At 38.8% G+C, this 12,413-nt stretch overlaps 1 protein-coding gene across 2 annotated transcripts in view; it reads right to left on the minus strand.

Annotated features, from left to right (window-relative positions):
- Positions 1-4,183: 4,183 nt before the first annotated feature.
- CUNH12orf75 (chromosome unknown C12orf75 homolog) overlaps positions 4,184-12,413 on the minus strand; it is a 40,160-nt gene continuing 31,930 nt past the window's right edge. The window contains exons 3-7 of one of the 2 annotated variants that reach the window (XM_032168823.2): positions 9,089-9,124; positions 8,962-8,997; positions 8,234-8,313; positions 7,407-7,444; positions 4,184-4,289 (exon numbers count right to left, since the gene is read on the minus strand). In XM_032168823.2, coding sequence (XP_032024714.1) covers positions 7,440-7,444; positions 8,234-8,313; positions 8,962-8,997; positions 9,089-9,124 — 157 coding nt within the window. In that variant the 3' untranslated portion in view covers positions 4,184-4,289; positions 7,407-7,439. The remainder of the gene's footprint in view (positions 4,290-7,406; positions 7,445-8,233; positions 8,314-8,961; positions 8,998-9,088; positions 9,125-12,413) is intronic. The other variant, XM_032168824.2, reaches the window with a different exon arrangement.

The following is a 12,413-nucleotide window of genomic DNA, read 5'->3' on the forward strand; positions in this document are numbered from 1 at the left end:
AAGTAATCTATACCAGCCCTGGCCACTGCTCTAGATGTTCCTTATAGGCTACCCAGGGTATCCGCCACTCATCTGAAGAGCCTTGAGTGCACGGATTGGGTCTTTCAGCTGTACCCCAGTAACCATTGCCCATCAGGGGCACAGCAAGAACTCAACTGGTGATGGTTGGGAAACAACTGAAAATCAGAATTGGGTACTGGGACAAAATCTATGAAAAGCATCCTTCTGTAGTGCTTGAATTGATTTAGGCGCATTAAGTATACATAAATAAGTAAATGCAAACTGTCTTCCTGGGAATGAGTTCCTTACATAACTTTTCCACGCCAGAAATTCTTCCCACCCTTGGGCATGGATACAGTACAGATACACTAGCTCCCATTTGCAAGACTAAGCCTGTTTTCTCTTCCTCTTCAAACTCTTTTAACAATTCAAAAAACCAGAAAGGCAACTCCCCATTGTATTAACTTAGTGCCTTCTGTCACTTTGCATCTCTCCCCAGAGCCTAGTCCAGATCACTTTCCAATAGGCCAGCACTCTTCAATAGCACCCCAGAAGTCAGCTGTACTTGTCAAAACCAGAGTTTTCTACATTCCAGAGTTCCAAGCAGTTTCTCCAAAACTAAATTATAGCTGTCTTCTTTAACTGAGTCTAGCAATGAGTGCCTTCTAGCTTAGAAGATTTCTTAAATCTTTTTTATTCAGACAATCTTATCAATCAGAAAATCTCAGAAACTCATCTCTTAATTGTATTTTTCAATAATAATCTTGCGAAGAAACCATATATTGTTTGAAAAGGCATTAACTCTTAAATATCAGGCATTTTAAGGCTTTACCCATCTCTCACTTTTCTTCTGAAATGTTTTAATGTTATTTATTCTTCTCTGAGTTCTTCACTCAAGTTTCTTGCAGTACTTATTAAAAATTATAGTCATTAGCTTTAAGATACAGGTTAAGTGGGTGGCAAGTAAGAATCACAAGGTTCTAAATTTAAAGAATGTCTAGTTGAAGGAAAATGCCAAGACTTACCACGATATGGAAATTACTATTCAGTTATGATGAAATGTGATGAAGTTTTAGGAATGTGTTTTAAACAAACTTTTGAATTGGATTTTTATTTTAGAGGCCTGTTTGTTACTAAAAATCAACCAAAGGTGGAGGGGGTGGAGGTGGGGGAGGATGGGGCATGTCAGAGCCAACCTGAAAAAGCTCCCAGAGGCCAAGGCTGGAACAATTTGAGCAACAAAATAGCAAGACTATTGGATTATAACCTAAAGGACAAAATAAATATCCAAAAGCCCATACTGATGCAAATGAGTGACTGAATAAATAAGTAAATGGGGGAAAAAGGGACAAATGTTCCTTAGAGAAGAATTCCAAATAATACAGTAGAGGAACGAGGGAAATAGAAAGTCACATTTTTATGTGACATAAAAATGTGCTACAGACAACAGCCAAGGATGAACCTGAAAATTAGTGGGCAAAACTCTAAGGAGAGACAGGGTATTTGCAGAGTCTCAAACTATCTTCTCCAAATTACTTATTAATTACCATGGTGCCTTTAAAAGAGTCCAAAAATTCCTTGATACTCTTTTCTCCAGGAGGTGAAGCTTGATTCCCCGTGCTTGAGTGTGGTCTCAACTTAGTGGTTCATTTATCACTTATAAGGAACAGGGAATGAAAACGGAAAACTAGAGACCAGGTGCGGTGGCTCACGCCTGTAATCCCAGCACTTTGGGAGGCCAAGGCAGGAGGATTGTTTGAGGCCAGGAGTTCAAGAATAGCCTGGGCAACAGAGCAAAACCCTACCTCTACAGAAAAAAATTTTAATTAGCTGGGCGTGGTGGCATGCACCTTTAGTCCCTGCTACTCAGAAGGCCGGGGCAAGAGGATCGCCTGAGTCAAGGAGTTTGAGGCTACAGTGAGCTGTGATCGTGCCACTGCACTCCAGCCTGGGCAACACAGCAAGCCCATCTCCAAAATTAAAAAAAGAAAGAAAAAAACTTGAAACTTTATCAAAGAGAAAGCTGCCAGATATCACCTAGTCAAGTGATGAAGGTTAATATCAGCAGTAATAAGTCATGCTGCGATCATGAGATATAATGATATGCTCTAATGAGGGGGCCACTTTACCTCTGTGGTCCTCTTCCCAACAATCTTTGTTCCAGAGACAGGGTCTTGTTCTGTGGCCCAGGATGGAGTGCAATTGTACGATCATAGCTCACTGCAGCCTCCAACTCCTGGGCTCACGCAATCCTCCCACCTCAGCCTCCTGAGTAGCTGGGACTGTAGATGTGTGCCACCACACCCAGCTAATATCTCTTCCTAAAAATCTACAACCCCAGTCCAATCATAAGAGAACAGACAAATTCAAATTAAATGCACTACAAAATATCTGATCAGTAGGCTAAAAAAGTGTCAAGGTCATGAAAAACAAGGAAAGACAAAGAAAGTACCAGGAAGGGGAGACTAAGGAGACAAATGGAGATTAAGGAGACAGGATGATCAAGTGCAACAGAATGCAATGGAATCTCGGATTTGATCCTGAAACAAACAAAAAGGACATTAGTAGAAAAACTGCTGGAATCTAATTAAAGGCTGTAGTTTATCACATTGTACCTATGTTTAAATTCTTCTGACAAATGTACTGTGGTCATGCAAGATTAACATTAGAAGTAGCTGGGTTAAGCGCATACAGGAACTCTTCGTATAACCTTTATGTGCTTCTATGAATCTAAAATTATTTCAAAATTAAAAGTTTTTTAAAAGTCAATCTGGCCGGGTGCAGTAGCTCACATCTATAATCCCAGCACTCTGGGAGGCCGAGGCAGGTGAATCACCTGAGGTCAGGAGTTCAAGACCAGACTGGCCAACATGGTGAAACCCCGTGTCTACTAAAAACACAAAAGATTAGTCGGGCGTGGCGACGCACACCTGTAGTCCCAGCTACTTGGGAGGCTAAGGCAGGAGAATCGCTTGGGCCCAGAAGGCAGAGGTTGCAGTGAGCCGAGATCACGCCATTGCACTCCAGCCTGGGAGACAGAGCAAGACTCCATTTCAAAAAAAAAAAAAAAAGTCAGTCTATCTGTTATCCCTAACAGGACAAACTGCTGATATTCCACCTAAATACCATTATGGACTTATGAACATGAGACAGGAATGTGTGTATCAGGATAATTTCTTGGTAATTCTTAGCTTTGAAATTTTTTATCAATTTGACGTCCCTGTGGTTGTCATATAGACCAAATATATAAGATAATGCCTTTCTTCCTGTGAAAAACTTTGGTTTTTCATAGCAATCTACCTATACATTATTATCTTTATATGTTTATATACTGTATCTATACATCACAATGCCATGTGTGACTTCTTTAAAGTGTTCTTTTGAAAAATAATTAAGAAATGTAAGTGAAGAGGGATAAAAACGTTTTAATTGTTGAAATACATTGGTAAATTGAGTAACTTACATTGCAATACTAAGTAGATACACAACTCATTATCAAATTAATTTCCAGATATCCCACTAACCATCCATCACAAGTCCTTGAAAGCAGTTATAGAATTAATATGATGAGATGTCGTGATGTAGAATGAGCAACCCAAATGACTATGAAGTATTTGTACTTGCACATGCCTTTCATGAAAGTAAATAAAAATGTAATCAAAATGTGCATATGGCATGCAAATTTGAGTTTATTTTTAAATATTGCAATGAAATACACATTGTTCCTAAAAAGGAAATTCTGACACTTAAATGAAATTTGATAACCAAATAGTAAAAAATGGAAAGAGATAGTTGTAGGAATCCATTTACCAATTTTACAGCTAAAAATTAAAGTGAAGTAGAAATAGCAAAAGATAATAGACAAATATATTATTTTAGGTCATTCATTTATAGTGCCTTATCATCTTAAGTTATAAATAGAATAAGGATTTTGTTATATAAAAACTATCAAAAAAGTATCAGTGAAAAGACATGACTTCCATGAAATGTGTTGAGTGGCCAGGGTGGAAATGTTGTCAAATGCAGCGGCCCTGGCTGGGCAACAACAGCCTCCATGACAGTTTGTTAACTTGTCTTTCGTAGGTGGCCACAGAAAGTTCCATAAACAAATGTACTGTTTAACCAATTCCCTTCTATTACCACAACAATATGTACCCAGGGTTTTACGTACACACTTAAGATTTGGGGGAATGCAAAAGGGAAGGGTGACTGTTTAGAATTTCCTTGGAAATGTCTGTGCACATTACAATGTCCCACGGAGCCAAATTCCTTCCAAATTGATGAGCAAGCTAAGGAGACAACAGAAGAGGAGAAAAGAGTGATCAAACGGGTACAACTTAGGTTAAAAAATGTATTAGCCTTAAGCCTACAAGTTATTTACTGACTTTCTTTTAAGTAAAGCACCTATTTAATATTCACCCAATATTAATTTAAGACTTATGTGGCCAGTGTAGAGCTAAGCACTGATGATAATTATATAAAGAGGCAAAAGTTGGGTAGGAAAAGAAACTTACAAACTTACAATTAAAATACATCTTGATAAGCAATGCCCAAACCTAGCTGCATGTATATTAACATCATCCAAATTAAAAATAGAGGCCGTTCAGTCACAATTCCATCCCTTCCCCACTTGGTCCAAACCTCCTGGGACAGCCTAGGCCTCCACATTACATGGCACTCCCCCATGGGATTCTGATGCAGCCAGGCCATCCATTGTCATCTGAGCACCATCACTTAAGGCCCTCTGTGCTGGAAGTACTCTGCACATCTAAGTGGGCATAACTTTCACCCCAGAGTCATCTGCAGAAGAAACTACACATTTGCATCCTGACATAAGTAATTTTAAGGGATTCTGAAATCATTCCTCAATTTGTTTCAAAATCAACCAAACCAAATCAACTTTGAACTTTGGTCACTGAGTGCATTTAGTTCAGAGAGAGTCTACATGTTACGTAAAAAACAAACAAACAACAACAACAACAAAAGTGTCTCCAATCCTTTCCATGAAATATCTCTTTTCTGAAGTCGTCTCACCAGGGTTTCTGCCCAACAACTAAGGCCTAGAAAGCCATGAGTTCAGACATGCCACAGATAAGGACCACAATGGATGCTTAGCATCTACGGAAAATGGGCAGCCTGTCAACTTAGAAAACTTTTCAGATAATTCAAAGGAGGCTACAGAAAGACCAGGATCAAACTAATTGTTTAGAGACAGCTAAATGCCGCATGTTCTCACTCATAAATGGGAGCTGAACAGTGAGAATACATGGACACAGGGAGGGGAACATCACACAGAGGGGCCTGTTGGGGGGGGGGGGGAAAGGGGAGGGAGAGCATTAGGACAAATACCTAATGCATGCGGGGCTTAAAACCTAGAAGACGGGTTGATAGGTGCAGCAAACCACCATGGCACATGTTTACCTATGTAACAAGCCTGCACGTTCAGCACATGTATCCCAGAATTTAAAGTAAAATAAAAATAAAAGTAAATAAATAAAATGTAAGGGTAACAGAAAAAAAAAAAAGAAAGAGTTAAAGAATGGGGAAAATTGAGGAGAGAGAGGGGTGGCAATAAAATACTATATATTTACAGCCATGAACAGTAAGAAATGTTTTAGCCAGCTGCCTAAAGTTATATGAGCTTGCTCACCAGGATTATTGCTAAAGTGTTAGCGGCGAACTTCAGATCCACCCACAAGGGTGAGCAATCATCGTGTCTAACACTCCCATGAGAAAACTGTGGTTGAGACAAGCTGAGGGAAGTTAAGGGACCCATCTTAGGTCTGTGTTGGTAGCAGAGCTGCCCAGTCTCCTGATGGCTATCCAGACAGCACCTCTTTCCACTCTATTTCTATGCTTTTTGAAATACATTCTGTTTCCAGGAGGGTAAACAGCAGTATATTCTTGGTTTCAACTTATCTTTTCTATTTGATACAAATAAAAGTACTTCTGCAGGGAGAAAACTAGCAGAGAACTCAGAAATCTATATGGAGGGCTAGAACTATGTTAAAAATACTAGAAATAGAAACTCTCCGGTGACTTCCCAAAAAGAAACCGAATACCCTCTGTTCATGGGTAGGAGGGGATAAAACTCCAAAATGTTGCCTTGATGAGCAAATCTTCAAAGAAGTAGCTACCCAAAGATTGTTCTAGTTCTTGTCAGGAAGAAACTGGTTACAGTTTCTGCGTCTCCTTTCTCTAGCAGGAAAGCTTGTTTGTCTCTACCTGTGAAATCAGTCTGTAATCCCACCCCATCCCAAATAGCAAATCCAGTACTGGCCCTGGGCAAGAAGTTGGTTCAGTATCAAATCAGTCTTGTTTTCGGTCTGCCAACAGTTAGATTCTGGTTATTAAAAAAATTAATAGTAAGGTGGCGATGACGATTATAGCAGATGCTAACATTTATTTCATATTTAATCCTAACAACAACTCTTCAGTCTAAGTATTGGCTCCATTTTTCAGATAACAAAACTGAGGTCATTAAGGGGAAGGAACGTGCCCAGCTAGTAAATGAGAGCCTGAATTCATAACCAAGGCAACCTGACTTCCAGAATAGAATAGGCTATCTCAGGAGATAGGACATTCCTAATCACTGGAGGCTTCAAAAGAGGTTGGGTGTCATTCACCAGGAGTGAAATACAGTGGGGAGCCTAGCATGGAATGTGTTGTTGGACCCTTGGTGGACCCAGTGAACTAAGATTCTTTGTCTGTATGGAAATGCTGCTCCATGTCTTTTAGAGACCTATGCAGGGTAGTTAATAAATGAAAGCTATTTTTCTCTTGTCCTTGTTCTTGTTCTTATTATAATTCTAACTCCTAGCTCTTCGCCATGTCCATACTGAACGTGTTTTGTAAAACCAATCTGTTAACTTATTCTCTGATTCTTACTATTCTTTCCTGCATAACTACATCTCTGTTCGGTTAGATTAGAATCAATATTAAGTGTTCGAGACTTAATTGATCGATTGCCCATCTCTGCTGGAGTTCTGGTACTGACACATCTCCTCTCTGTATATTAACCACTGGCTAATACCACTTAAAATCGATTCTAATCTAATTCCCAGTTCTAGCCTCTCTGGTCTCTCCCTGTCATTTCTCAAGTCCTAGGCCCTCAAAGATTTCTGCAATGAAGAAGGGTGAAATCTCAATGTTTTAGGGAGACACTTAGCTTGCTCTTATTAAATAAATATTCATTTTTAACAAAATGAAATGAAAAAAAGTAGCTGAAAGAAAATTGATCTGATTGTTCACCTCTTTGCAATAAAACACACACAATTCCATAGGATGAAACCCCTCCTTTAAATTGTAAAGTTCAAGATTTCTTAGAAATATAGAGCAAATAATATCTACAGTCCATTCATCAACAAGTCTAAATATATAGAATTATTTAGAAAAATATACAGCACCTCTTGATTCTTGAGTCGTGATGTTATTTTCTTCTAATCTTAAAGAGAAAATTAAGAAAAGTTAAATGTTCAGAGTATAAATAGCATATTTTAATTTTCTATAGAACTTTAAATAGTAATGACATACATGTATTTGCTAGTCTAAATCACAAAGTACAGAAAGAACAATGAGGAACAAACATAGTATGTTAAAAATAATGTAATACAGCCTTGTGTATAAAGCGAACATATTAATAGTCATTTAAAACTGTACATCAGACAATACATTGTACAGTGGTTTTATAAATCAGCATTGTTTACCATGAGCCTCGCTTAAAAATTGCCTTCAGCAAGAAGCTATCTATCAGTCAAAAGGTGCCTATTAGTCAAAAGGACTTCAATGGCCCCATAATTGCTAACTATTAAAACTCAGAAAATGAAGCCTCATTTCATTTAATTATGCAATAGGCAATTATTTTTCCTTTAAACAGCAGATTGCTTATCAGTCAGTCATCTTATATTACAGAAATTTACCTTTCTGTTCTATGAAAATGCCATAAACTTACATAAATATTAGCTTTCATTTTCACACTGATCATTGCTAAACGTAACAAGAAATTAAAAATACGGAGCATAACCACAAATAAAAGCTAAATTATGCTCTGGAATTCTTCTTCCCATGTGGGTGGCCATTTCAACCAATGACTGCAATGAACAGACAGTACTTATACATGGTTCACTGCAGCCAATACATAGGTTGAGTTGAGTAAGCTGAAATATAAATTTCATGCTTTTTCATAAAACATAAAAATAATTAGGGAAAATCAATAGCACATGATTTTACTTACTTTTCCGAACCGTCTTTGTTTGACTGGACACCATATTGACAGCTTCAGATGGTAGGCCAACATATACTCCTCCATAGTTTCTTGATAAAGAGAAATCAAACCAATTTAAATGGTACTATCTATTTACAGGAAGCAACAGAAGCATGGAGTACTCCAAACAATTATATAATTATTAAAATAACTCATGATTTTTCAAAAGTAGAATCTAGAATATTATGGCCCTTGGGAATATAATTGGTTTGGTAGGTTAAAAAGAAGCTTTTTTTAAAAAAAAAAAAGAAAGATGTATTGCGTTAGTAGAATTTTTAGATATTTTACTTGTAATGAGAAAGAAGAAAAGAATTTGGGATGTTACAATTTAGTATAGTATTAAATATCACACAGTGACATGTTACAGTTAACATTTATCAATAATTCAGAGTGGTCAACATGGTATGATATTAGGCATTATGGACACACAAAGATATCTTACTAACAGAGAGATACAAAATGAGGGCAGAGACAGCAAGAGAGAAATGAGGGTGGAGTGCAGTTAATCAGAGAAGTAGGAGGACAGGGAAGGCTGAGAGAATGAAGGGAAGCCGTCCAGTTAGGGAGAAGAGCACACCCAAAGGTCACAGGATGAAAATTAGCACACGCCACATGCAAAGGACAAAAACCAACTTTGCTTGGAAGAAGCAAAGATGATGAATCCTGGGCAAGTTCTTTTTCAGACCATATGCCCCTACCTGTATTCTCTGTGCCAATAGTTTTCCTGGCGGAATCTGTGTTATTGGGAATATGCTACAGTGTGTTAAATCCATGAGGTATGGCCAAAACCATTCAAACTAAAGCCAGCTGCAATACCAAACATACCTCCTCTTGTCATCTTCTGTTATGGATTCTTCTGTTCTAAAAGGTCAGAAACATTTGCTATGAGACACTTGGTTACATAGTCGGGGACTTCATTTTTGGTTATGAGAAAAAAGGACTACTGAGTTAAAGTCAATTTTACTTCAAATGTTTCCATCAGACTTAAGCAGAGGAGCAAAACTATCCATCAAGTGTTTCTGTGACAATATTCTGCCTTCACCTCAATCGTTCATACATTAAAACTTGGTAATTTTCTACAAACCAAAATGTGTGAATCCAGCAAATGCCAACATGTACAACTGCCAAATGAAATGGAAAACTGAGGGCAGCTGAAATTGGAAAGAAGCCTGAGTTACCGCCTTGTGTGTACCACCTACTCCCTGTGCAACAGACAGGCTGTGGGCGAGCTGCCAGCCTGTGTCTCATTTGTAAAATAAGCTGGTTGACCAGATGTCCCCTCAGGTCTCTTCCAGTCCTAATACATGATTTTAGATCTCTTATGACACTTCAGTGGCACAACTATAGGTACTGAAAGATTTCTTCAGTGCAAGAAGAGTTAATGCCTATTTGATTTTTTTAATCTAGAAACATGAGCCATTTCATACGTGATCTACTGCAAAGATAGGGAGAAATGTTTAAAAGGACACATTAAGAGGGGATCACTACTTTAAAATGCACAGCTTCTCTCCTTGCATTAAGAGGAATCCAAGCCGAGCACGGTGGCTCATGCCTGTAATCCCAGCACTTTGGGAGGCCGAGGTAGACGGATCACCTGAGGTTAGGAGTTCGAGACCAGCTTGGCCAACATGGTGAAACCCCATCTCTACTAAAAATATAAAAATTAGCCAGGCATGGTGACACCTGTAGTCCCAGCTACTCAGGAGGCTGAGGCACAGGAATCCTTGAACCTGGGAGGTGGAGGTTGCAGTGAGCAGAGATCATGCCATTACACTCCAGCTTCGGCAACAGAGGGATACTTGGTCTCAACAAAAAAAAAAAAAGGAGTCCATATTCTACCAGAATTCCTTGGCATATTTCTAAGAGAATCAGGACACTTTCCTTGAAGCACTAGTTGGCATACATAAGTTGCTTTTCTGAAAGAAAAAAAAAAATTCAACAAGATTCCAATGTATCTGGCTGAATTCAACTTGTAACGCTAAGGGGCTTCAGTTGAGAAAAAAGCAGACTGCAAACATCTAAACGTCATTGACTCTTCTGATTCAGAGATTGTCTATGATTTTACACACTTAAAAGTCGTGAATATTTCAAATGTGACTGTATATGCGCACAAGATTTTTGCTTTATCACAACAGCCAGTAAGTCCAAGTCTATAAAGAAGGAAAGTGTAGATTTAATAATTATCTGGTGAACGCTGGCCATGAACAGCTAATACTGGAAGAGAGTGCAAAATCCATCTTGAGACCTAATTTATCCAACTGAGCATATAACCTAAATTCACTAGATGGTTATCAGCTTCATTTACCTCTTGTTAATGCTGGATCGTTTTTTAATTCAAAAGTGTCAAAGTCATACTAATGGTGTTATGCTTATTGATGTGGTATAAGAAAGAGTTGTTCACTACTTTTAATTAAAATGGATTTATAATCCTTTAGCATAGATAATGGAGAAATGATGAGGACAAACTCGTTCAAGATAAGTTCTGATAAGAACTGTTTACTTTGGTCCTGAGTGATTCACTTTCTCATGAAATCACTTGAACCTGTATGTAACTGGTAGCTTATGACACACATTTCCTGCCACAACTATTCTTTTCATATCCATTTATATATCTATTTTAATTCTTTCCCCTTTTGCTTAACTGTGCTTAAGGATATATTCAAGGTTTTAAAACATATTTTCACTTTCCCAAATGTAAGAAAACAGTCATTTACTTTCTCCTATTAAATTATTCAATATCTTAAAACTCAATCTGTGTTCTCCATTATAAAATTAATCAACAACCTTACATGTATAACTGGCAGGAAGTGCTAATGCAGTTGCGATATTTATTGGATAATAAATTAAGCTTCAGATATAATGCCAAATCTTTAAAAATACTACCTATAAAGACTTATAAGATGTCCACTCTATTTTTTTTTTTTTTTTTTTTGAGATGGAGTCTTGCTCAGTTGCCAGGCTGGAGTGCAGTGGCGCAATTTCGGTTCACTGCAACCTCTGACTCCCTGGTTCAAGTGATTCTCCTGCCTCAGCCTCCCGAGTAGCTGGGATTCCAGGCACGTCCCACCACGCTCAGCTAATTTTTGTATTTTTAGTAGAGATGGGGTTTCAACATGTTGGCCAGGATGGTCTTGATCTCCTGACCTCGTGATCCGCCCACCTCAGCCTCCCAAAGTGCTGGGGTTACAGGTGTGAGCCACCGCGCCCGGCCAGATGTCCACTCTTTTAAACCTTCCAATACGTTGTAACGCCTGCCTTTGCATACACACTCCCATGTATAAGACTGCCACTTCATCCATTCCTTCCACCAACAGTTATTCTACAGCACTAGGACTAGAGACCAGGACTCTGTGGGTACAATGGTATCATTCATGAGTCCCTCCTGTGTGTCAGGCACAGTGCAGGACACTGCACGTGCATCCAGGCTATCCCTCACAACAGCTCTGAGGGCCTAGGCCTGAGGAACCAGGTGCAGAAAGCCATGCAATTAATAAACATACACGACTAACAAGCATGACCAACATCCATACCCCATCCATCTGGCACCAAAGCCATGCTCCACATTCTCATTCACCACTCTGCTTCTCAGGTAGAAAAAGGTCAAAGTCAAAAACACTTCCTGTGAAAGACCAACGTAGTGGCTTCTCCTAAAGTGGGCAATACACCTCCTTACTGCTTTTGCAAAAGCTTTGACCATCACCCCATCTCTCAACCTGATTGTGTAACTATACTAGACACTTTGCTAATCCTATTATATTAGTTCATTTAATCCTCATACAGTCTTGCAAGACCAGTACTACTCACATTTTAAAAATGAAAAACTGAGTAGCATGACCGAAGTTACGAAGCTAAATCGTAGAGCCAGAATTCAAACCCAGATTTGTGTGATCCTAATTCCTGCTTCATACACTGTAGGCCCATGCTAATTTGCATTAGATAAACATGCACCTTCCCGCAGCTGGAGCTCTCCAAATTTTTTTTTTTTTTTTTTTTTGAGACAGAGTCTTGCTCTGTTGCCCAGGCTGGAGTGCAGTGGCGCAATCTCAGCTCACTGTAAGCTCCACCTCCTCGGTTCACGCCATTCTCCTGCCTCAGCCTCCCGAGTAGCTGGGACTACAGGCGCCCACCACCACACCCAGCTAATTTTTTG

The sequence above is a fragment of the Hylobates moloch genome, unplaced genomic scaffold (assembly GCF_009828535.3).
Source record: "Hylobates moloch isolate HMO894 unplaced genomic scaffold, HMol_V3 SCAFFOLD_12, whole genome shotgun sequence".
NCBI lineage: Eukaryota > Metazoa > Chordata > Mammalia > Primates > Hylobatidae > Hylobates > Hylobates moloch.